At 39.0% G+C, this 26,344-nt stretch overlaps 2 protein-coding genes across 2 annotated transcripts in view; both read right to left on the minus strand.

The window, feature by feature from the left end:
* LOC120415743 (EGFR adapter protein-like) overlaps positions 1-26,344 on the minus strand; it is a 235,085-nt gene that overhangs the window by 187,147 nt on the left and 21,594 nt on the right. The window lies entirely within an intron of this gene.
* On the minus strand, positions 9,835-10,938 carry LOC120415745 (alpha-tocopherol transfer protein-like). Its single transcript, XM_039577351.2, has 4 exons — positions 10,860-10,938; positions 10,511-10,775; positions 10,097-10,455; positions 9,835-10,038 (listed from the first exon to the last, which is right to left on the minus strand). Exons 1-4 carry the CDS (start codon positions 10,936-10,938, stop codon positions 9,914-9,916), a joined length of 828 nt encoding a protein of 275 aa, XP_039433285.1. The 3' UTR covers positions 9,835-9,913.

Consider the following 26,344-nt stretch of genomic DNA (forward strand, 5'->3'; position numbering starts at 1 on the left):
ATTATTTTTATAAGGCACGAAAAGGGTGGTCCATTCTGCTCCCAAGTGAATTTTAATTTACCACTTCCCCCACCAAGCCTCTAAGTGATTTTAAGGTTCCGTTGTTGTTTGTATACCTTGGTAGTAGCATCTAGTAACGTTATAAGCATTGAGCAAACTTTTTCAAGCAATCCAACTTTTCAGAAAGCTTATTTCAGAACCTCGAAATAAACAACATTTGCGTGGTTTTGTCAATAAATTTACATTTTGCTCATAATTCGAAAAATACAATGAATTCAAACGTCGTTTTTGGTATGGTGATGCCATTTGACGTCCTTTATAAGACCCTTGCCTTACAGTTGGTCTAAATCCATTCTAAAGCCCAAAACCAAGGGTGGCCCGTTCTGCCCCCATGGTCCATTCTGCCCCCCCCCCCCCCCCCTACCCCTAATCTTGTACACTCAAACCCCGATGGTTTGACACCAACTGTTGTCAAACCGAAGCGAAAGCGTGCCGAAATTGTTGAAGAATGTATTTTCTAAATAAAGATATTTTGCAATTCCACTAGTCGTTGTTTTTAAAAAGTATCTGTTCTAGTAAATTGAGCCCTACAAATTCTTTTCTTCTCGCATGTTCCGTACTCTCGACCCTCCTTCTTCCTCTTAATACTCCTCCTGTAGGATGCCGAACGAGTTGACCAATTGCGCCAGCTGGTTCCGCTTCCGTGCACACGTCCCTTTTTGCCATCATACCAGACACGCCTTCCATCTCCACCCAGCACTTGACCGGGTTCCAGTCTGGGATTTTGCAGCCGATTCTAGCATGGTGAACAGAGTGCTGTTTCTATAGAGACGAGCGACGGCAATCACCAGCACCCGGAAGTCAATTCAACCTTGGGGACATGCTGGTGTTTTTTTTCTGGTGAGACTGCCACTGGAAGATCTTCTTAACGATTGTAACGGTCGCCAACAGCAGTAGGATGACGAGGGCTTCTTAGAGTGGTCAACCGAGACCATTGCCTTCGCCGGACCATCATCCGGATTCCGGTTCGGCTCGATTATCAGCAGCCGATTTGTCTTAACCAAACTCAACCTGCAACACTGGCCAACGAGCTGAGCAGGAGGAAAAACTCCTTGGTGTCCTACCTAGTGAACATCCATGATTATTCCGTCCACCGGCACCGTTCTGCCCAAAGTTCCCTAACATTGCCACTCACACGGCACAGCTTCCAGTCTCCAGCACACGGCCCATTTTTTTTTTTTTTTGCTACACCGGACGGAAGAGAAAAAAACACTGCTCAGTGGAACCTGCGTTTGTTCACGTTCCTGACGGGCACTTACCGTGGTCAGAATGCAGAAGTCCAACGAAGAACTCGGGCAAAGAGTTGCCAAAACCGATTCACAAACACCCGGAAGAATCCGGCCACAGGAACTTAAAAAAAAAAACAAACAACTTTTCGTGACCGCTTCCAAACATCAACATCAAAACAAACAACGTCAGCGTTAAGGGGTTGGTCCCTACAAAAAATCTCAAATCACGCAATTTCTCCAATTTTGTACTGCTCAAGCGTCAAAAATGTGCGAAAAACAATTAGAAAAATGATGTAATTAATCAAAATCAATTTAACCATCATTAAATTTGAAAAAAAGGGGAAAAAATCAATTACGTTTTTCATTAAGGTTTATTTCTGTTTGCTAGCTGTACCCCCTTATAGTTGAAAACGTTCATTTCGGTTCATCGTTGACGTTCACGATGCGCGACTCGGATGAACTCTCGCCTTATTCTGGAAGGTCGCCGCGACAGATGCGACGTGACTCGGCAGCTGTTTTCGACAGCTTTTTTGTCACCGCCTTTTTGGTTGTGACTCGGCATCCGAATGACCGGGACATGGTCCAAATTGACCACAGGAGTACTTTAACCACTTCCACGGTTAACTTTGAACCCTTTTGGAGGATTTTTTTTTATTTTGCACAACAAATTTCTAAAAAGTGGCCATTTATAAATTTGGTTCTAGGGCTACTGTTTCGACCATTTTAGGAAGTCCGAAATCCGCTAATTTCAACCAGAGTGGTTTTTTTTTTTGTTTTTGGATAATTTGGAGCATTATCGTATAGCAATTTTGACAATTTCAAGTGCGGCCATGTGGCCATTCCTGAACCGATTACTGGTGGCCTTGTGATGAGAAATTTTTGGGACCTACCAGGAGTGTAGCCAGAATTTTGGTTCGGTGGGGGAGGGGGGTTGGAAGAAGAAATTTTCTTCTTCCCTCTCTCCCATACGTCTTCCAAAAATTTCGGGGGGGTGGGAGGGGGTGGCTCCAGCCCGAAGCCCACCCCCATGGCTACGGGCCTGGGACCTACATGGTTTTAAGTTGGTGTGGTAATGTGGTATGCGGTTGTGCACACTATGAACACTTATGTACAATTGGTTGAGGCGAAGGGGGAGGGGGGGAGTATGGTGGCAGGTGTGGCTGAATGGTTGCGATGTTCGTTTAGTAAGCAGATGGTCATGGGTTCGATTCCCATCTGATCCAGCATTCCAGCGGATAGGGAAGTGTATGGTAATTTACTTTGTTAATGTGTTGAGATCAGAGACGCCTACTAGGGGGAAGGGTGGGGGGGGGGGGGTCACGGGACCTTTTGCCTGTGGTCTAAACCCTTCAACCTCTTTCTGGTAAAGTCGGTAGACACGAGGTCTTAACTCCAGGGAGTACGGATGACCAAGAGCATCTCAACAACTGGACTCTTAGAATTTAAAACTTTTAGAATTATGAAAATGGTATAATTGGGTTCTTAAATTAAGCTTAAGATATTATTGTTCACAGCGATAAAGCTCATTTTTCTGAGTATAGAGCAGATTCATTAAGTCGAATTCCGCTACTTCGAAAGTCCGCTAATTGGTTCCTAAAATTTAGCTTAAATTGCTGATGCCATTGTTCACAAAGATAAAGCTTATTTTTGTTGAGTACAATGGAAAGGATTCAACATGGATTTTTAATTCAATTTTCAATAATTAACATAGCTCGTTCCAAAGGTACACACAAACAGACTTAGCTATGACCCAGAACATCCCAACACATTACTAAAGTTGTATTTTTTTAGAATTATAATATTTTGGAATTTTGAAAATTTCAAAAAAAAATGTTTTTGTTTTTTTTTATATTTTTATATTTTTATATTTTTAATATTTTTATATTTTTATATTTTTAAATTTGTATATTTGTATATTTTTATATTTTTATATTTTTTTATTTTTATATTTCCATATTTTTATATTTTTATATTTATATATTTCTATATTTTTATATTTTTACAAGCCTTACCCGGCAAACTTCGCCGTTTTGCCGTTTTTTTTTTCGTTTATTGACGTTTTTTTTATTTATTTTTATTTTTTTATATTTTTATATTTTTAAATTTTTATATTTTTATATTTTTGAATTTTTATATTTTTATATTTCTATATTTATATTTTTATATTTTTATATTTTTATATTCTATATTTTTATATTTTTATATTTTTACAAGCCTTACCCGACAAACTTCGTCGTTTTGCCTTTTTTTCGTTTGTTGACGTTTTTTGCTTTTTTGCCTATTCAGCCTCTTGTGATCAAAATTTGAATTTCCGTAACATTTTCCATTCGTTTTGCCGATGCTCCGAAATCGGTTCCAGAGTGGCCAAATTGTCAATTAGTTAGCGTATAACCTTCCTTGGGCTTATACGAATCCAACGCAACAGAGAGCACCGCGTTCGAACAAAACCATCGAAATTTTTTATATATGTTTTTGTATTTGTGTATTTTTGTATTTTTATATTTTTATATTTTTGTATTTTTGTATTTTTGTATTTTTGTATTTTTGTATTTTTGTATTTTTGTATTTTTGTATTTTTGTATTTTTGTATTTTTGATTTTTTTTTTGTGTTTTTGTATTTTTGTATTTTTGTTTTTTTTTTGTATTTTTGTATTTTTGTATTTTTGTATTTTTGTATTTTTGTATTTTTGTATTTTTGTATTTTTGTGTTTTTGTATTTTTGTATTTTTGTGTTTTTGTTTTTTTGTATTTTTGTATTTTTGTATTTTTGTTTTTTTTTGTATTTTTGTATTTTTGTATTTTTGTGTTTTTGTATTTTTGTATTTTTGTATTTTTGTATTTTTGCATTTCTGTATTTTTTTATTTTTGTAGGGTTGCATTTTTCAATGTTAGAATTTTGGAATATTTGAACTTATGATTTTCAGAATTTCAGAATTTTAGAATTTAATTTTTTAGAATTTTATAATTTTAGAGTTTTAGAATTTCAGAGTTTTAGAATTTCAGAGTTTTAGAATTTTCGAATTTCAGAGTTTTAGATTTTTGTTTTATCCAGTAGGCCTGAGATCAATCACAGACGGACCCGGTGGAATTTTCGAGACGATATTGGCCTGATCACGCCTTCTATCGGATGGGGAAGTAAAATGTCGGTCCATTTACGTAAAAAGGTTTTGGGTGACTCACCACACATAACTTGCAACAGAGACCACAAAAGACCCGAGGGTCGTTAAAGTGCTTTGCTTTTTTTGCATTTAGTTTCAACATAATTGGCGTGAAGGCCAAAAATTTAAACTACAAATCATGATTTCAACATAAATACTTTTATTTCCACAGAGGTGCCACTGATTGAAAACATTTAATTAGAATAAATTATTTAGGATTGAATAAATAGGCAATGATTTAAAAAAAATAGAATAAAAAAGTTCTTTGTCATATTGTTCATGTAGAACATAACCACCTGCACCTTTTTCACCAAAAGTATAATGGGCAAATAAACTGCGCCCCAAATAACTAATGTTTTTGAATAGTTATTATCAATAATTAAAACTTCTCCAAAGGCATTAATTTGATCAGAATTTATTTCGTTTCATTTCATTTAAAAATATTTATTTACCAATTTTGGTTTGGCCATACGAAAGGTCGTTAAAATTACGAAAATTGTTAAAATTTTAATAACTTAAAATGATGCAAACTATAGCCAAATAGTTCCTGTGCTTCAACGTTGTTTTGAAAATTTGAATAAACATCTTTGAGTAAATGAAAAACTATTATTTTGCCTTGATAAACATGAGTTTGGTGCGCGCTTTCTGGTGCTGCAGTGTTCTTCCCACCTCCAGCGGAATCTCTCCCGTACGTTGGCCTGCTCCTTCCGGTTTTGGTTGCGTCTGTTAATCTGCGTCATGTGCTGCCGGATGTTGGCACTCCTCGAACAAAATCACCCGCTGAACCAAGGGCCAGAGTATTCCAAATCTCCTTCTGGATAAGTCCAAGTGGGCACTCACGTCCTACAGAACCAGCCGGGTGATGGCCACGCCAACGTGCCGATTTCAAACTGAAAAAAAATGTGTGTGAGAAATCGAACCGTACAGTTCCGAAACCAGCATCCCTCTCCCTTCTCCCCTAAATACTCACTGTCCAATTACTCCTTGAGGTTGCCGGACGAACTCTGTTCCGCAGGGACATCAGGTTGAAGAGCGATCCTCAAAATTCCGTGGAAAGGAACACAACGGTTCTCTTGTTTTCCGAAAGGATCTGAGCGTGTCCGAGAGGGACGCCTTGGCTGTTCGGAACTGTTGGTTGACCTCGTCGTTTTCCTCCATCGCCACGCCGTCGTTGACCGGAATCGAGTCCGAGTCAAACATCACCAACCGGTTGCCTCTAATCAGGTTCCAATCGGCAGCCAATGACTTTCAACAAATTGACTCGAATCCGGCACGGCGAGCTGGTTCGTCGGAACACATGCTGGTTAAAGAGGGTGGGGTAGTCCCTGTCCAGAAACGGACGATGGCCACCACCAGCACCCGGAAGGAGCCTACGGGTCAATTCAATCTGGGGGAAAAGGAGAATAAACAACGGAGGAGGCAAACAAACGTTCACGTCAAATTTAGCTCGCGGGGAAACTTACCGGATTTGTTTTCGGTGTTGTTGAGCGTGTCCGAGATGGAACTTTTGTCTGTCCGGAACTGTTGGTGGTCCTCTTCCCTATCCTCCATCGCCACCCCGTCGTTGACCAAGTGCCAGTCCGGATCAAACATAAACAACAGGTTCACTCTAGTCAGGTTCCATCAATTTACCTGAATCCGGTGAATAGTGAGCTGGTTCATTGAAACATTGTTGGTGGACAGGGGGCAGGTTGGACAGATGGCCACCGCCAGCACCCGGAAGGGGCTTACCGGGTCAATTGAATCTGGGGGAAGAGGAGAAAATAAACCATTAACGAAGGAGGTAAACAAACATTCAATTAAGCTCACGGGGTACTTACCGGGTTCAGAACACGGTCCGCCGTAAACAATCCGGATTCTCAGCAGCTCCAGGTCCTCTTTTTTTTTAACTTTACGAGGGAAAGTGATATTTTTTTCAGCCTCTTCCTACCTCCAACATAAACAAACCGCTAATTTAAGGGGTTGGTCCACACACAACCATAGAAATAACGATTTCTTAACCTTTTTTTCGCTTAACTGGCTCAGATTAAGCATGAAAACAAATAAAAAGTTGATATAATCCACCAAAGTGTATTTTAATATCATGAAAATGTAAGAAAAACGAAGATTATGAATTATACTTTTCATTTCTTTTTATTTCTGTGTGCTGGCTGTACCCCCTTATGGTTGACAACGTTCATTTCGGTTCATCGTTGACGTTTCTTGAAATGAACACGCAGTCGCATGTGTCGCTCGCGCCGGATGAACCAGTCACGTCGCGGGACACCGGGTCTGGGGGACTGTCAGAATGCGGCGACAAGAGTCACTCGACTCGTCGGCGACTCGAGTCGTGTCGAGTCGCGCGACTCGGAGAATAAGGCCCTTTGTCGTAAGTGCGATCCGGTGGGAAGTAAACCGCGCAGAGATACAGCACACGATCCGATAGCTTCAGCGAAACCCATACTTGCTCCACCGTGGCTGGCTGCAGCTGAAAGGTTGGGAAGCATCAGGAGACGGCGATTGGACGGGAAAGCCATGATACATGCCTGAGAGTGCATGCTGGAAGACCCCTTCTCTTGAGCCGAACACAGGGCCGGGACGACTTGGAAGGCACGAACGCAGCGAGTCGCAGCAGAGCGGTGGCACGACTGTGTCGGGAGAGTTGGGGTCTTCCATAATGCCGATAGTCGTGCGTCCCGGGTCAGCAATTTCCGCCGGTCGTAGAGAATTCCCATTGCTACGGAGACTGGAGCTCGGCGATTCATCAAAAGGCGTGGTACTAGTCGAAACGTCGCTGGAAGTCGGGAAGGCATCAGGCGTCGGGTCGTTACAAAAACGAAAAGCGTGTTGGTACTTGCCTGTAGTCGGCATTCGGAAGATTCCACGTCCACATCCAAGCACGGGGCCGGGACGTCTTTGATGGCACGTACAATTGATGATAAGGCAGCAGTGCGTTGGCGCGACCGTGATGGAGGGACGGGAATCTTCCATAATGCCTGTGTTCGTGCGTCCCGGGTCAGCAGTGTAACAGCAGTCGAAGGACGTGGTCAAAACGGTATCCGCCATTGTTCGAGAAGAATCGCCGCAGAGGTGGCTGCAACTCGTCAAGACTTCTGGTGGTACAGCGAGAGTCGGAACGTCGTCGTCGGAAGGAAAACAGCAATCAGTAGATGTTGTCGGTGCGTCTGTCGCTCCAGAGGCACTAAAAGTCGAGAACGCATCAGGGAACGGCGATGGATGTTCGAAGAAACTAAAGTACTTGCCTGAGGGCAGATTTCGGAAGACCCCGTTTCCTGAGCCGAAAACAACGCCGGGACGACTTTGGCCGGAACGAATACGTCGGGCGACACGGGAACGGGATGGCGCGGTTGTTTCGGGGGAGCAGGGGTCAACCTTACTGCTTATGTTGGTGCGTCCCGGGAGTACAACAGATGGTCTGCTGTTTACTGCGGTGACGTATCCATCGTTGAGCCAGGGCTGAGAGGAGGGAAGTCCGTTTTGTTCGCAGTAGACGGTTGGTCGCGAGAGTTTTTTGACGAGTCTTCGAACTCGCGGTACGAGATACCCTTCGGCCAGATATCTTCCAAGGCACGTTCCTCGTGCTCCGGATCAAGACCCACTCTGAACGAGACGAACGAGTACCTTGAAGTGTCCGCATCCTTCTTGACCAGCTTCGTAACTTCAGGATGAAGATCCGGAAGTCCCATGCACTGAGAGACAGTTGTCCGATCGGGCTCATAATTGGATTGGTGGTCCTTGGCCGAAATAATTAGACTTGTATTTTTTTTTGTTTTATCCTTAGGGTGACCTACATCGTGTTAGGTTGAAATTTCAAGTTTTTTTTTATGTGTATGTGAAATCAAAGAATCCGATAAAAATATTTTTTAACGTGTGCCCTTTGGTCTCGAGTGTTTCATACGACCTATTCAAATTTTATGCTAGATTTTTCACACACATTTACACTCAATTAATTTTTGATAATTGTTTGTAGTACCATTATTATAGTAACAATAGGGTAATTCTCTACCAACTCACACGAAATCGGGAAAAGTTGCCCCGACCCCTCTTCGATTTGCGTGAAACTTTGTCCTAAGTGGTAACTTTTGTCCCTGATCACGAATCCGAGGTCCGTTTTTTGATATCTCGTGATGGAGGGGCGGTACGACCCCTTCCATTTTTGAACATGCGAAAAAAGAGGTGTTTTTCGATAATTTGCAGCCTTAAACGGTGATGAGAAAGTAATTTGGTGTCGAAAGGACTTTTATTTAAAATTAGACGCCCGATTTGATGGCGTACTCAGAATTCCGAAAAAATATATTTTTCATCGAAAAAAAAAACACTAAAAAAGTTTTAAAAATTCTCCCATTTTCCGTTACTCGACTGTAAAATTTTTTGGAACATGTCATTTTATGGGAAATTTAATGTACTTTTCTAATTTACATTGACCCAGAAGGGTCATTGTTTCATTTAGAACAAAAATTTTCATTTTAAAATTTCATGTTTTTTTCTAACTTTGCAGGGTTATTTTTTAGAGTGTAACAATGTTCTACAAAGTTGTAGAGTAAACAATTAAAAAAATTATGATATATAGACATAAGGGGTTTGCTTATAAACATCACGAGTTATCGCGATTTTACGAAAAAAAAGATTTGAAAAAGTTACTTTTTGCGTTTCTCTTTGTTTCGTCGTCCGTGTCTGTCGCAGGTGACCATAAACGGCCATGATCGATGACGACCAACTTTTTCAAAACTTTTTTTCGTAAAATCGCGATAACTCGTGATGTTTACAAGCAAACCCCTTATGTCTATATATCATAATTTTTTTTAATTGTTTGCTCTACAACTTTTTAGAACATTGTTACACTCTTAAAAAATAACCCTGCAAAGTTCGAAAAAACACGAAATTTTAAAATGAAAAATTTTGTTCTAAATGAAAAAATGACCCTTCTGGGTCAATGTAGATTCGAAAAGGACATTAAATTTCGTATAAAATGACATGTTCCAAAAAAATTTACAGTCGAGTAACGGAAAATGGGAGAATTTTTAAAACTTTTTAAGTGTTTTTTTCGATGAAAAATACGTTTTTTCGGAATTCTGAGTACGCCATCAAATCGAGCGTCTAATTTTACATAAAAGTCCCTTTGACACCAAATTTCTATCTCATCACCGTTTCAGGCTGCAAATGATTGAAAAACACCACTTTTTTCGCATGTTCAAAAATTGAAGGGGTCGTACCGCCCCTCTGTCACTAGATATCAAGAAACGGACCTCCGATTCGTGATCAGGGACAAAAGTTACCCCTTAGGACAAAGTTTCACGCAAATCGAAGAGGGGTCGGGGCAACTGCTGTGTGAGTTGGCGGAGAATTACCTAATATCAAAATAAACCTCGATACGTTCTTTATTGCTACATTCAACCTTGTTTGCTGTTCGATGTACAATTAATTTATGTAATATGTAATAAGTTGCTCGCACCATAGTTTATCACACTATTTGCGAAACATGTTGAACAACCCGTAGCCACGTGACGCTCGCTTTCTTTCATCAACCCGTTGTTCCATCTCTGCTTGAAGAATGGCATCTCGATTTGCAAGTAACTTTGCCTGAAATTCATCTGAAAATTATTGCATATGATCAAAAGCCACTCAACTATTTGCGAAATTCAAACTTACCCTTGAATTGTTTGAACGGACCGGCGGTGCCTCCGTATTCGTTTGGAAGGCAATTAGCGGGAATTACTTTCAGTAGAGATTCATTTGTCGTATGCAAATGCATCACATCCAGAAGTTCACGCTTCATGAAAGGCTTCAGAAAAAGTAAAATCTTATCCATAATTGAGGGAATGTTTGCAAAGTGCATTTCTTTCATACGAATCGGCAAAGCTTCCTGAACGAAGTAAAAATAGTTCTTCACGGGGAAAAATCTCAACCTGGCCAGCTGACCCAGGTGACACCCGGCCAGATCGTAAATGATGATGTGTCCTTCGATCAGGCCATCCTCTTTCAGCCACTGATCCAAACAAAGCGACGCACTGCAATATTCAATGTTGTAATTTTATGATTTTAAGCTTATTTTTGGTAACCTACAATTTCGTAGCGCTATAAACATTAAATTTGCTAGCATCTGTGGTCGCAAATCGAAAAATGGCAAGTTTGTAACCTTCCGGTGTTGGTTGGGGAGGAAAAATCATCTCCACCACTGCCATCGTGCTTTGCAGTTCCTCGGAGAGCACGTCAAGATCGCTGAAGGTGCCCTTACAACTGGTGCGAAAAGTGTAGTAATTTTCGATCGTTGACTTAGTTTTCTCCACGTCGTAGTAGTTGGAGTGGAGAAAGGTATGAATTTCATGGTCTGTGTTTGTGGAGGAAAAAGCGAAATTGACAAAATTTGAGAAATTGATAGTTGAAAACCTCATCATGGGAAGTTGTAACTTACCAGTTATTTCAGGAAGGTGTTCTTGAGTTGCAAGCCAAGTTTTTATTGTTTCAATAAGAGCAGCTGAGTTCTTGTCCATTGCTTTTGTTATGTTTCAAAACACCTTTTTCGTTTGTTTCTTAGATTGCAACAAGATCAATGCTAAAATAAATCCAGTTTCAACACATCAATGCTAAAATATATTTACCGAAAGCAAGTTAGCAGCTCTACTTCAACAAATAGAGAAACCAGAATGAATGAAAATGTCGTTTTAGACTAAGGCAACGGGATTGTGATTGATCAGTACTTGTTTGATTTAGTGATACAAAATGACTTTTGACTCGAAAAAAATTTAGAAATCTGTTTTAATTATTTACTCGACGGTTGTTATATCATTTAAAAAAATCACATTGTTTGTGAAACAATGCTTGTCTTGGTATTAAATAAATCTTGTTAGAAAATTTACTACAATGATACTTTCTTTGAAAAATAATACATTTATTTTCATTATTTATACTTTTTATAATTTTTTATGATTATATTTGCATTTGTTTTTGTTAGCATTTTTTTTTCATATTTTCAAAGTTTCATAACAAAGTCCCACCAACAACCTACAATTTGCTGCAAAATTAAGATTTATACTTCTGTTATCAGTTATTTGAAAAATTGTTTGAATCAATATCAATATTTTTGGATAAATTATACTTATGTTTTAACTATTGAGCACTTAAGCTAGGTGCCTAACCTGTCATAATGTATAACATGAAAAGTTCAAACAATATTACTGGTTCAAACAATATTTCAAAATCTCCATAATTCCTTGATTCCCCTCAAATTCGTGTTACACAACCAAAGCTTACCCCTTCGAGTACCGAAATCAGCTTGCTATTAAGAAAGATTAAATTGCATTATGAAAGATTCAATTTTACCCTCCCCCAACCCTCCAACTAACTTTTTCCACCATCATCGTCGAGAGCTTCCAACTTCCATCACGTTTTCCACCACGGTGAAATCCTTTTTACGAGCTTCCCTCATTTTAAACGCTTGAATTGCTTAACCTACCATCATTCCAGCAGCAGTCTCGTGCCTGGGTGGCGATAATAATGCGGTGCCGATGCTCTCAAGAAAGGAGCAAAGAGGACACCCGCACCGGAAAAGTCACTGCTCTTGGGACGGCCCAACGAGTAAAGTCAGAGTCAAGTTGGAGAAGACAGCAGCGGCTGACGGCAGCTCAGCAGAATCCATAATAATCCGGGGCTGGCATTAGTGTAATCATCGAAAGCCATTGAATCAAAATAAGGGACAGTAAATTTACAGAAAGCTTTCTATCTCTGGGACACTTTTGTTTTGAACTTGGCTAGTGCGTCCGGATTTTTCCGAAACCGGGAATTCCCGAATCCCGGGAATTTTCATATTTTGTCCCGGGAATTCCCGAAAAAGAAAAAAAAACTAATTTTGGTCCGCAAATTCAGATTTGGTTGTTGAAATGGATTTTAAGTTTACAGATCCTCAAAATGCCCAGCACTTCAAATATTTTCTATTTAATTAACTTTATTTTTAGAAGACTGGGTATAATCTTATCTTATCTTCTTCTTCTATCTTCTTATATATATAAAAAATTTTGATGGTTTTGTTCGAACGCGAATCAGTTCGATACGGAGCGTCGGATCGAGATGCTCTTTGTTGCGTTAGGTTCGTGTAAGCCCCCCCGCTAACAAATTGACCCTTTGGCCACTTTGGAACCGATTCCGGAGCATCGGTAAATTGTATGGAGAAAGTTACGTAAAATCATATTTTGATCACAGGAGGCTGAATAAGCAAAAAATAAAAAAAAAACGTCAACAATGAAAAAAAGGCAGAACGAAGTTTGTCGGGTCGGGCTTGTATTTAAGTATATTTATGATTTCAAATTTGAAAATAAATTATGTTTAATTACTTTTTATCAAACACCGGCACCATGAACATGAAATTCAAAACTTATCTAAAGTTTTACATGGACTGTTATCATTTTATTTGCTGTCGTTTTCAAGCTCTTTTAGTCATGCCATATAAAAAATAAATAAAAGAAATATATTTATAAGAGACTAACTTAATTTGAAACACATTGGGTTAAAAATTGTGATTCAAAGGCACAACAAATCACAAATAAAAACATTTTTTTAAAACTATTTAAAATCTGCTGTCTTTTTTAGATTGAAGTGTAGATTATCACCAATTTACCAGTTCAATCTTGAAAAACATAACAAATATAATGAAAGCATAGATTTTTTGACTGCTTCAAAAATTTCCCGGGATCCCGGGAATTCCCGGGATTCCAAAAATATTTTTCCCGTTTCCCGGGATATTCAAAACCCGGAAAAATTGGACGCCCTAAACTTGGCTGAGTTGAACCTTTAGTTTATATTTTCTAATTGAAATAAAGTTATTATTATTTTGAAATTTCCTATTGTGAATGGAGACATCAAAATTTCAATCTGCCTTCTCGATAAGCCAAATTGTAAAAAAAATACAATTAATAACTATGAAAAAAGTATGTAAACCCCTCGAGTACTATGCACATTTTGTGATGAAACATGCAAGCAATTTACAGTTTGACAAAAACCTAGAACCGTAAAACGGGGTGACTTTGATAGGTTTGAGATTTTTCCGCAAAATGAAGAGTACAAATTAAATACGTACGGAATGGTATGGAATCATTCTGACCGTGGTAGAGAAGTGTTCAAAGTACTCTTAGAAGAAGTTTTCATAAAATTTTGAAAAGTTTAAAAAGTGAGTTAACTATAATTAAGAAAATGTTGATAAATAGCATTATTTTAATATTCTGAAAGTGTCATGATTTTCTCAATGAACATGATTTCGAATCGGAAAATGGAATGCATTTTCGGATTCTTTGGACAATTTTCCACTAGGAGAAGGTAAAATAAGTTTTTTAAATAATTGATATTATGTGTTTTTGAAACATAACTCAAAAAAATCTCCCAATTTATAGGCATTTTCAGTAGAACAAATGTCATATAAAATGTGAAAACTTTTGATTCTTGCTTCGATTTCAGTTTAGAGTGTAATATGATTCGATAATTTTATAAACAAAACTAGTTTTAACGAATTTTAGGCAAAATTTTGACTTTTTAACAATTTTACCTAAAATTTATATGTATTTTGTTAAAAAGCTTATAAACTTAGCTTTTTTTCTAAACATTGATTTTTTTCCTAAAAAGCTGTATCAGACACCTTCGTGATGGTACATTTGACGTAAACATAAAATTTGAACACATTAAATCTGATTTTTACAAGAATAACTATGACTTTCAAAGTCACCCCAGAATTCAATATTTTTTTAAACACCATTGAATTTTTTTTATCTAAAATAGTGCATGCACCTTGTTTGGCATACACTCGTACATGTTTAAAAAATAATAACCTTGGGACAAACCTTACTAGTTGGAAAATATTCCAAAAATAAATTGTACAAACAGTATGTACACCTTTCGAAATATTAACATAAATAAAGTTATTTGTTGAAAAATCTCCATTACTCGCGTGTCCCAACCCCAAATAGGCATCCTTGACTGATAAAAAAAAATTAGATTGAATATTTATAAAGTTTACTAATTACTTAGTTTAAAAGCTTATATAACTCTGGAAATTGGATAGGGACCATCCATAAACCACGTGGACACTTTTTCGGAAATCTAAACCCCCCCTCCCCATCGTGGACAATTTCCAAATCTTTTATGTATAGAGCGTGGAAAACCGCTTTAAACCCCCTCCCCTAAAGTGTTCACGTGGTTTATGGATGGTTCCATACGGGTACTCTACCAACTCTCACGAAATCGGGAAAAGTTGCCCGATCCCTTTTCGATTTGCGTGAAACTTTGTCCTTAAGGGTAACTTTTGTCCCTGATCACAAATCCGAGGTCCGTTTTTTGATATCTCGTGAAGGAGGGGCGGGACGACCCTTTCAATTTTTGAACATGCGAAAAAAGAGGTGTTTTTTCAATAATTTGCAGCCTGGAATAGTCACGATATGGAAATTTGGTGACAAATGGACTTTTATGTAAAATTGTACGCCCGATTTGATTTGACGAAACAAAGAGAAAAGCCAGAAGTAACTTTTTCAAAACTTTTTCTGCGTAATATCGCAATAACTCGTAATGGTAACAGGGAAACCCCTTATGGCGAAGAATGATCCAATAATTATCCAATTGGGATGTTTCACCCTTCATTTTGTTTCTTTTTTAGCTTTTTCATGAGCTTTTTGAATTGTAAAGTGCAATTGAAATTTGCCTTACTTGAAAACATTTTAAGATTTTTATCGTATTTAAGTCTTTATACACTGTGTCTCGTACAACTCTTAAAAGTATCAGGCAGATTGATGACGACGTTCCTAAAAAAAGATATTTCCTGTTTGTGGACTTGCTCTTTGTTAACGCACATAAGAGCGTCTGTTGCTTGGTTCGTGGCATAATCGGATCTGGACAGAACTGAAACTCGCGGGTTAGCTAGTGCACAGTAATTTGTAATCAAAACTTTATTGCTCTTGGTTTCTGTCGGTTTATTGAACTGTACTGGACGGTAATTAGACAAGAAAACTGTAACTTTCTACATCTTGAGCTGTATTTCAGAACAGGACGGTTCTGTTCTATCTGATCTGTTCTGTACTGTGTCACGCGGAGCAATGGGCACTTCTCGAGAAGATTCTTGTGACCAAAGCTGGTAGTTCTAGCGGGAAATTCTATAACAATGCCAAGAACTCATTTGGAGATGCTTAGAATTATTCTGTAGTACTAGATCTAACTGAACTGATACAAATCTACAATCTGAACCTTTTGCATGCGCAAACACTCTTTAATCTAGGTATTTTAGTGGAAGCTTTGGAGATTTAGTGACGGCACTGACTACGACTTCGACTCCAACAACAACTCCCATACAAAGTTGTTGAGATATTGCCGACACAGTCTGCGATGACATTACAACGGTTTGTTTACAGTTTTTTTGGCTGTATCTCTTTTCCTCAAATATGACAATTAAAAGACTTTCATTTCTACCAAACTACCTGTTTACTAAAATCCATTCCTGAACTCAACAGATTGGTTGTTCTCTTTCTTTCGTCTGCAACACAATTAACTTTTGTTATTTACGGTACCTACTTCCAAAAACTTGAGCCGAGGCAAGTGTTGAAAATTCGACGACATGGATTTAATTTGTCGAGGCAGGCTTCCCATTACACCTTGAGGTAAAAAAAAGACGTTTTTCTAGGAACGTTAAAGAATGAAACGCATTTTTGGAAGTTGTAATTGCTTGCCATGGTTCTGATAGACTAAGAATGGAAATGTGAATGCCATTTAAAATTAAGTTGGTTCAAATAATCGATGCCCTTTTGAAGTGAAAAAAATAATATTTCGTTAACATAATTTAAAATATCTTAATGAACTCCATCCACCTCCATCAACATAATCAATTTTATTCGATTCATCAAGAAGCCACCTAAAGAAGCACCTTAATCGAGCACCATTCGCGATAACCAGCTGACAAAAGAGACACCACCGAGACCGACAGAAGCACCTAAATGGATCGCGTGAAAGCCAACCAACCTTATAAATCTACTATCGACTTCTGCTCTTCACGATAACAACGGGAGGTGGCGTGCGTGGGAGGCGTCAAAGTGTTGGCCAATTCCGCTTCAAGCTCCGATCGCGCTTCGTCAGCGTCCTTTTTTTGGTGGAAAGAGTTTTTCGCAAGAAGTTAGATTAATTCACCTACAAGAATAGGGTCTTAATTTTAATGTTGAGTTATTAACATCAACGTTAAGTTAATAAAAATATTGTGAAACAAAGAAGTAAAATTTTCTTTGTTGAATATTCATACTACAAAATGTCGCTCTATCCTCACAATGAGGGTGAATCTGGTTATGCCTGAGCATTTTCTCCCTTCACGGCGTCCAATTTGTACACGATGAACCAGCAGCAGTGTCACTTTGAATAATTCAAATCTTGATAGGTAAGTATACGGCGTTGCCGTTGTCGTTGAGGTCCTTGTCGAGGAATTTTTTTTTTCGCATGCTCTGAAAATCTCTATAAAATCCAAAAAATAGTTTTTTTTTATATAACTTTTCCACATTGAAAATCATAAGTACCTATACATATTTTCGTGATCTAAAAAAAAACAAAGTGATAAGTTCATATTGATGAACATCAATAATTTTTCTTACAATCTTTGGTACAAGTTCTCCAGAGAACACCACTCATTCCCTCTCCCATTGAAGGACGACGCACACCGCACTCTTTGATGATATCAACTTCATCAATCTTATTTCGGGTGCTTCCTGGTGAGAGAGGATAAAGCTTTGTTGGCGGTGTGTGCCCTCGTGCGCAAAAGTTGACACTTGCTCCAGGGGGGGTAGAGTTTGGGTGGTAATATGATTTGAACGCTGGATTGCCGTCACAACCTGAGACCGGAGGACTTGATCAAATTTTGCAATTATAGCAACTTTTGGATTACGGGAAGCGATTGCCGAGCGGAGGATAAGCGATATTTGTTTATGTAAATTTGTGATAATGACAGAATCGTTGGGGATCATGAGAAAGTAATTTTTTGGCTAATATAATAGTGATTTTAGCATAAAATTTTCACCTACGATTGAACATTTCACGTCATTATAACTAAGATGACAACAATTGCTTCTGTGTAACCAACAGTTCAAAGCTTAACAATGAGCAAAAAAATTTGAACAAGAAAAGTTTGACTGCCTGATAATTATATGATTTTTTACGAGTTGTTCGCAGAAGCTGACAATTTCAAATACAATTTTTAAAGCAAATTAAAAGGTGTTCAAACAAAATTACTAATTTGTATGAATTAGATTTTCTCATCCATGTATCCCATCCATCTTTTGATTTGTAGCAAATTTATATGACAGTGTTGCCATTTTGTTCAAACATAATACCCTAATAATGACCCTATCATACAGTAAGAACCATCCATAAAATACTCCGTTGGATTTCGTAATTTTGTTCGACTTCTTCATTTCAATTTTTAAATAAATAATTCTAGAATTTTCAAAATTGATTCGAATTTGCTAGTGATTTTGGAATGCTAAAAAGGTCTGAAGTGCCTGACTCCGAACCCCGAATCTTAAAGTTTAGCGCTTCAACTCGGACTCTGGCTTTTGGAGAATCAGTTAATAAAACTCCGACAGAAAAGTTTCGTTTTTGTTTTATAAAAACCACAAGATTTTTAGCAACCATCTATTTGTTTGCTCAGATTCCATCAAACCAAGTTTTATGGATTTCAGCAAATCAAACGAGTTGTATTTCAAACTTAAAAGTTATTTACTTAAACTTGTTGTAACAATATTATTTAATGATAAAAAAAAAACATTATTTATTTAATATTGAGAATTTTCCTGCGTTGATTATAATTTATAACATGATTGGACCAGTTTAATTTTTTTTTTGTTAATTTGTTTTATGGTCAAACTCTCATGAGTTCAAATAAGACTTAAAAAGATTAAGATAAAAAAGTTTATTGCTAGAACATTCCATGAATCATATATTTATACAGCCATATTATATAAAAATTTAACTCAAAATTTTAACACTTAAAACCGACACTTCCAAAAGGTATCATGATAAATGATGTAAATTTACATTAGATTCATCGGAAATTTACATGTTTTTCATTGTAAACATTCGGTATCGAAATATTTTAAAATCGTGTAAATTTCCAACAAAAATGATGTAAATTTACACAAACCAAAAAATTTTTTTTGCTCCGCTGGATCCAAAATTCGTTTTGAATATCGAATTCTGGATCCAACGGAGCAATACCAGCTATCTATTATAAAGTTATTTGTGCAGATTACCTTTCTAATGAAGTTTATACCCAATAATGTCAAATCAAATCTCAATCCAAAACAAAATTATTTGTATTTTTAACAAGTCGAAACAACGTAAAGTTAAATGATTACGAAAGAGAAAATAATAAAACAAAATCAAAATAAAGTAAATACTGAAAAAAAAACTTAAGACATACAAATATTCTGGCTGGCCACTTACCAGTGCTTTGTTTTGCAAGTCATCTGCAGACCAACTAAGGTCCAGAAAGTCCTCCAGATCTGGCCGAACGCGTTCGCGTCATAGAGGAAATCGTTGCACGGTTCCTGTCCGTCAAAATCGTTGGCCTTTGTGTTAGAACGCAACCCAGAAGTTGGCACACGCCGATCATGGCAAGAAAATTGGAGCGCTAAACACGGTCGACACTTTTCACCGTTTTAACCGACTTGCCAGCACTCAAAATAGTTTTCACCACAAAGCTGCATGAACATATAGGTGATTTTTTTTCATATTGGTTATCATGCAACATTGACGTGAATTCCCGGTGGAAGCAAAATCTGCAGCGTGTCGAGCAATGATGGCTGTTCACTATCGCATCAGGTGGAATTAGCATGAACTTCACGTGAGATATGCATGACCATTCATGCGTTAGCCACATGATCGTCACGTGGAGACTGCGTGATTTTTATTGCGGATTTTCGCTACTTTGTTTTTCTTTTATTTGATTATTTCTTATTTTTCTTGTAAAACAACACGCATTGGATAGTTTCAATTATTTTTTTTTATTTTCGACACATTTAGAACTTCGATACAACGTAGCCACACTCAAGCACACTAAGTTAATCACTCAAAACACTTGAAAATCAATCACTTGGCAACCAAATTTAACACTTGCTGAAGAAGGCACCTTCGGGATGTCAGCAACGTGCATCTGGTCGTTGTCCTTTTCACCGGATCATCATGTCTTGCTGCCCGGGATGTTTGATGCGGTGCGGAATATTAAAGCGCTGAAGGCTTTTAGCCTTCTTTGGCAGGTTTTTATTTCCAGCTGCAGCAGCCGACGGGGAAGGATTTTTGTGGTGCTCGCCCTGATCGCTTGGTGCCACCTTCCGATGACTATTCCGATGCCAACTGTATGTTGCATTTTGTTGTCCTGTCGTTATTATTTCTCTGAAAATAAAAATATGAACGCACAGATTAGTATTGATTTTATTTTCAAAAAATGCAAAACACTTACCATCCGATCCGAAACAGTATACGGCGAGTGATTTTTGAACTCTTTTTTGTGTGTATCAAAAAATTCTAACTGATTTGCTCGCACTTCATGCCGAGTCGAGCGCCGTAACGAAACTGACGATTGAAATCCTCGACAAGCGAACCGAAATTTTCAGACAGGAAATTCATGCAACCATCTACAACTTTTCACCACAACATTGCATGAAAAGGTGTATGGATTTTTTCCATACTAGTTTCCATGCGGGTGTTGCAAGATTGTCATGCAAACACAAAACCAGCTGACCGCAAGCCACGCCTCCAAATTTTCAGGCATGGATTTCACGTGACATTCAGTTGTGTGAGTGTAAGCTGCGTGAAAACCAAGCAGATTTGACATGAATGCATGGTGATAGTTGCATGACTCATGTGAAACGTTGTTTTGGACCAAAAATGGCTGCCACCGGAATTTTCATGCAGTATCGTGGTGAACATTATTTTGAGTGAGGGATTCCCAACAGCTAGATATCGGTGGCAGCACGTCTTCCGTGGTGATCCTGAACCGAAAGAAACATGGACACCTGGAGAAGTACTTGCGCATACACCTTAGCCTAAAAAAATGATAAAGAGCGAGTTTTTACTTTTGGGTTCTTGACTGGACAAACAGAACTTACCTCCGACGATCACGGCACACTTATCTGCGAGTTGTTCTATGCATTTTGCTGGCCAGGTCCAGGGGGTAAACGGAAAATCCGTTGTCTGTGTAGGCAAGATACGGAACCACTTTCACCACTGAAATATAGAAACCATAGACTAATAATCTTGTTGATACGACAAAATCGCTTCGAAAAAGTCTCTGCCGACTAGGTCTGATGTTTTACGGGCTGCGCCTAGCTTACCTTCGACCTTAACAGCAGCGTTGCCACAAGTACAGATATTTTTGGCACAGACCAAACACTCAAACTAATTATTTTTACACTTAAAATACACTTGAGTAGTTTTTGTAAACTGCACTAAAAAGATAAACATTTTTTGCATCTTTTTACTTGTTTAGTTTTTGATAAAAATGTTTTTCTTTAAAGTTATACTTGATTGAGTGTTTGGTATGTGCCAAAAATATCTGTACGTGTGGCAAGCCTGCTTAACAGCAACGCTGGCGGCCTTGATGTCGCTGGTAACGCCGGAGACGTTCGCCACGTTCCCGAACATCCTGCTACTAGACGTTGACCTGTTGGGAGCCGATTCCTTCTCCGATTTTTCAGCCACACAAATGCTAAGAGAGAAAGTAGATTTTTTGGATGTTTTTTTTTCGATTTGTTTTCGACTTTCTTTTCTGTTTAGTGTTTTGTTTCTGTTCTGTCAAAGACGCAATTTAATAAACGATGCAGGTGTAGTGAAGAGAAGCAAAATCGGTGCTAGAAAAAAGACATAATAAATAAGATACATAATTGGGGTAAGCGTTAGCGTTAGCAGACAGCATGAAATTCTAGGATTTTCTTTAAGGCCTATGCAAATATTTAAAAAAGTTTTTGTCCCTCGGCCCTGGCCGAGGTCAAGGGGGGGGGGGCAAAAAAATAAAAAAATATAAAAATTTAAATAACAAGCCATAGTCTTCACATTTAAATGAAAAAAGTGTTTTAAAATGCATTTTACACTAGTTCAGTTGTTTTGCAATCATTAGTTTTCAAAAAATCTAAGATCTGACAAAAACAAAAATTGTATCGAAAAAAAAGATTTTGCATCGAAAATTTTCAAAAAATCTTAAATTTTTTTTATTAACCCAAACATGCTAAAAATGATTTTAAACGCAGAAGAATGTATTTTAATTTGATTTCAGTTGGTTGCACTTGAATTTTCATTGAAATTTTGAAGTTTATTGTAAAAATATTTTTTTTTGCCCCCTGAATTTTCGGGCCAATTTTGAAGGGGGGGGGTGACAAAAACTTTTAAAAATATTTGTACCAGCCTAATCGATGCATCCGATTTTTGTTTGAAATGGTCCAATATCCTAACTTTTTATTTTTTGCTTTCTGGGTGTTCAAAAGTCTCAAGAAGCAAAATATAAAAATAAAAAAAACCTTTTCAAAAAAAAAAATCATGTATATTAGCTTTTGTTATTTTTTATGTTTGTTACATTTTATTTTGGACCCAACAATACTTTTCGTTAATTATTGACCTGATGCACAGTTTATACTAAAAGGCTATCGTAACCAATAAAACAACAAATTACGTATAAAGTTCCAAAATTTTACAAATATTTTATCCAAATTAATTGGTTTTCTATTGAAATGCGGATATTAACGTGCAGAATTGAAAGGAAAACAAACTAATTTTCTTAACAGACCTCGACACCCGCTCATCCCCCTAACTGCGTTAAGTAATAAAATAATACCTTTATTTACTCACTTGTTTTATTCCCTCCGAATTATGTATTATGGTTTAGTTCATATTTCCATTCCACCTCCGTTGCACCTTGCATGGTGAATCCGGTGAATCGCCTTTTTTGACAAGTAGTCTCACCAGTTTGAAGGGCTCCATTAAATTGAATTTTCATAGCAAAAGTATTTTGATGCTCGCAACTGAAGCAGTGCGTGCTTTTGAGCTGTAAAAAAAATTTAATGGCCTATTCGTGATGGTTAGCCGAACACACCTACTTTTCGGTTCCGGAAGTGGCCTCCGCTGGGCATGTTCAACGAGTTTTGTGATCGGTCGTTTCTTGCAGCTCTGGAAGATCCCCTAGCGGTCACTGTTTTCATCCAGCATCAGAGAATGCAATGCACTGCTCCAGAGGAGCCACAATCTGGTCGTCGTGGACACGGCGGCGGTGCAGCAGTGGAAGAGGAACGAGTTCCTGCATCCGAGCAGCAGCAGCAGGAGGAGTCAGCAGCAGCGGCCGCGGAGGCAGCTGAGGCGAGAGACGGTCGTTGGTCGGTGGAATCGGCCCCGGAGAGTCGACTGCGGTCGGCGGACCAGTTTTCGGCCAGGCCAGTTTGACAGCTTGCCCAGAGCAGACGTGTGTCCTTTGAGCGCGTTTTTTGACGGTGTTTTTTTTTTAACTTTCGCCGACGGCCATGGCGGCGGCCGCGACGGCGGAGAGTGAGTGGACGGAGCATAGAACCGAGGATGGAAGGCCGTTCTACTGGAACGCGGCCATGAAGAAAAGTGTGTGGGAGAAACCGGACGGGTTCCAACCCAAAACGCAGGCGGCGACGGGCATGGAGGTGGAAGTCTCCGAAGGAGGAGGAGAGGACGGGGGCGAATTTCGTCCCGTAATCAAGGTTCGGCGCAGGAAGGCTAACGAGGAGATCAACGTCGGCGATGGCCAGGAAGTGGAGAAACTGCTCAGCAACAACAAGTTCAGCCCGCTAGCGGAGAAGAGCAACAACAATAACAATGCGAATCCAGCAGCAGAAAAAACCACCCCTGTGGTACCAGCATCCGGCAATTCGGCCGGGGAGAAGAAGCAGCCGCCGCTGGTGGTGAAAGAAACGAGCTTCGCCCGCCTTGCGAAGGTGATGTCGACATGTGATGTCCAGCCGGAACACAAACTGACGCGGTACGGCACCAAAATTACGTGCTTCTCGAGCGACGACTTCGACACGGTGCAAGCCCACCTGAAGAAGAACAAGGTGCAGTTCTACACGCACGGAAAGCGCAGTGCGAGACCGCACCGGGTAGTAATGCGAGGTCTCCCGAACGCGGAACCGGATTACGTCAAGGAGCTGCTCAAGACGGAACATCAGCTGGACGTCTTGGCAGTACACGCCATCAGGCGGAAGCAGCAGCTTCCCGCCATCGATGAGACGCCTTTCATCGTGCTCTTCCCCAAGGGTCACACCAGTCTGAAGGAGTTGAGTAGCAAGGTAAAGAAAGTGGGACCAGTCGTCGTCCGGTGGGTGGCCTACCGGAACAAAGAACCGCACGTGACCCAGTGCAAGAACTGCTTGCAGTTCGGTCACGGAACCAGTAACTGCCATCTCAAGCCCAGGTGCAGCAGCTGTGGGGGAGCCCACAGCACGGAAAAGTGCAAAGCAGAAGAAACGGAAGCCAAGAAGTGTGTCAACTGCTCTGGATCCCACGAGGGTCTGGACCGCAGCTGTCCCAAACGTGCGCAGTTCATCCAGTCGAGGCAGCAGGCGTCCACGCCGAAGCCGCCAGCATGGAAGAAGGACAAGCAGACTCCGGCAGGAGCCACGTTCACCGCGGCGGATTTTCCTCCGCTACCTGGAGCGGTGCCGTCCGTTGGGACGGAAGAAAAGCATCCTCGTCCCGCAGGAAGAAGTCCAGATAATACTGGCGCCGGCGCCGGTGCAACCCCGAAGGAGGATCAAGGCGAACCGAAGCTGTACAGCGAGTCGGAGCTGTGGTCCATTTACCGAGAGTACAGAGTTCGCTTGAGGCAGTGCAAGACACCCGAGGAACAGATCGATGTGATCGCACACTTGCTGACACATGGCACGAAAAAATGATCATCTGAATCAGTTACAGTTTTTTTTTATTTTTCTTTTATTATTTTTGTACCTTTTGATCCTCGGTCCTAACCTGGTCACAGCACCTAAAAGGACCTAATAAAAATAAGCTATGAAAAAAAAAAAAAAAAAAAAAATGCACTGCTCAAAAAATAATAGTTTTTTATCAATCGATGGTTTTTTTTTTTTCTCATAAAATTATTTTTATTAGGTCCTTTTCGGTACTGGGACCTGGTTAGGACCGAGTCGGCTTTTGTAATTACATTTGACTTAATAATTACAGAGGATCTTGTGTGTAAATCAATCGATGGTTGTTGGGGCTACGTCGAAAGGAGTCTCCGGAAACTGACCCGTAACATTCCGGTTCAGAAGGTAATCTTTGATGGTAAACCAGCGGAGCAAGTTTCTAAAATTGAAAATTTCGTCGGATATGAACAATTTTGAGAAGTTGGTAGGTTCTTGGAACTTACCGTAGTCGGCTGTCTCGATTCTTATTTACCAGAAGCAGCTTCCGCGTCGTCAGATCACCTGATTGAATCTCTCGCTGGGGGACACAGCCGGCCATAGGTTCTTCTTCCGGCGCATTGGTGGTCGCAGCTCGACCGACGAAATGATTGTTTTCCTCCAGAATAATATCATATTGTGGATTTAGCTCGTAGCTGGATTTTCTGGCATCTTCTCACGGTCATTGGAAACGGTCGTGGATAGACCTAGGGGTTCCCAGTTGGAGTGAAAAAATGCAATTTATAGAAAAATTATGGATTAACATTTTGCTTTTTTATCACTTCTCCGACATCAGGAATAATTGTTTGAACATGCTCGCAATTTTTTTATTCGGTCGGAAAAATATTATTTTTCTTGAAAAAACTTTCATTTTTAATCACATGATCACCCCTAATTCTGGCTCGATGCCGCCATCATGCGACCGCGTGCTCCGTTTGTTTGTCAACAAATCTGCAGCTGGATGGTGAGACGAAGTGAGGGGGGAAGAGATTTTGACATTTTTATGCCCGCATCTGGCCCGCCGCCTATTTCGTCGGTCACTGAGCTGCCGGTCGTTTCCAGTGACCGAGTCCAGCTAGGTACTGATCGTACAATACCAACCAACTTGATTAATCTCTCAAAAATTGAGAATCTTTGTCCAGACGTAAGGAAGATGGTCTTTGATTGTAAACATTGTTTGCATTTAGATTGATAAGTCAGTTTTACTGGCGACATCGATTAAATAAAACAATCGTCTTAAAAACACTTCCACTCCCTGCGAAACAAACATCAACATTGAAAACAAACTTTAGTTGTCAATCAAAATTTCCAGCTAAATTTACATGAAGCATAATTTACATCAAATTGGTCATTTACATGATTCGTTATTGTTAGAATTTTCCAAAAAAATTGTGCATTTACATGACATTCAAGAATTACATTTGTTTTTGTTTTACATAACAGTATTTTACATATGATTCAAATGTTAACATCGTATTAAAATTTTACATCGAGCAAATTTACATGCAAAACGAGGTTTACATGACATGGATATTTGCATATTTTTTTCTGTGTTGTTATTTTTATTTGGCCAAGAGTGGCTCCTTTTTTGCAGGTAATCATAACTTTTTGTCAAGAATTTTGACATTATTAAAAATGAGAGAAGATCATTAACATGATACGACTGGTGTCATGTTAATGACGCCGACGACGGTTATTTTAGTTAAAAAAATATTGTTTCGCTATTTTAGCGCTTGCGTTTGTTTTCAAAAAGTGGTATGTGAGAATCTTGTTGATGAACTTTTCCCATTTTTCAGTAAATTATGTAAAATTTTCCAGGGAATCTGATGATAATATTAATATTTGGACTCTTCGGTCCAAACACGGTAAAACGGCTTTTTAAGGTTTCAAACTATTCTCCATAAAAGTAACACAAATAACTAGGCTAAGTGAAAAATGTTAAAATAACTCTGAATAGCTTATGTTAAAATCACAGAAACTATTTTTT

The sequence above is a fragment of the Culex pipiens genome, chromosome 3, assembly GCF_016801865.2.
Source record: "Culex pipiens pallens isolate TS chromosome 3, TS_CPP_V2, whole genome shotgun sequence".
NCBI lineage: Eukaryota > Metazoa > Arthropoda > Insecta > Diptera > Culicidae > Culex > Culex pipiens.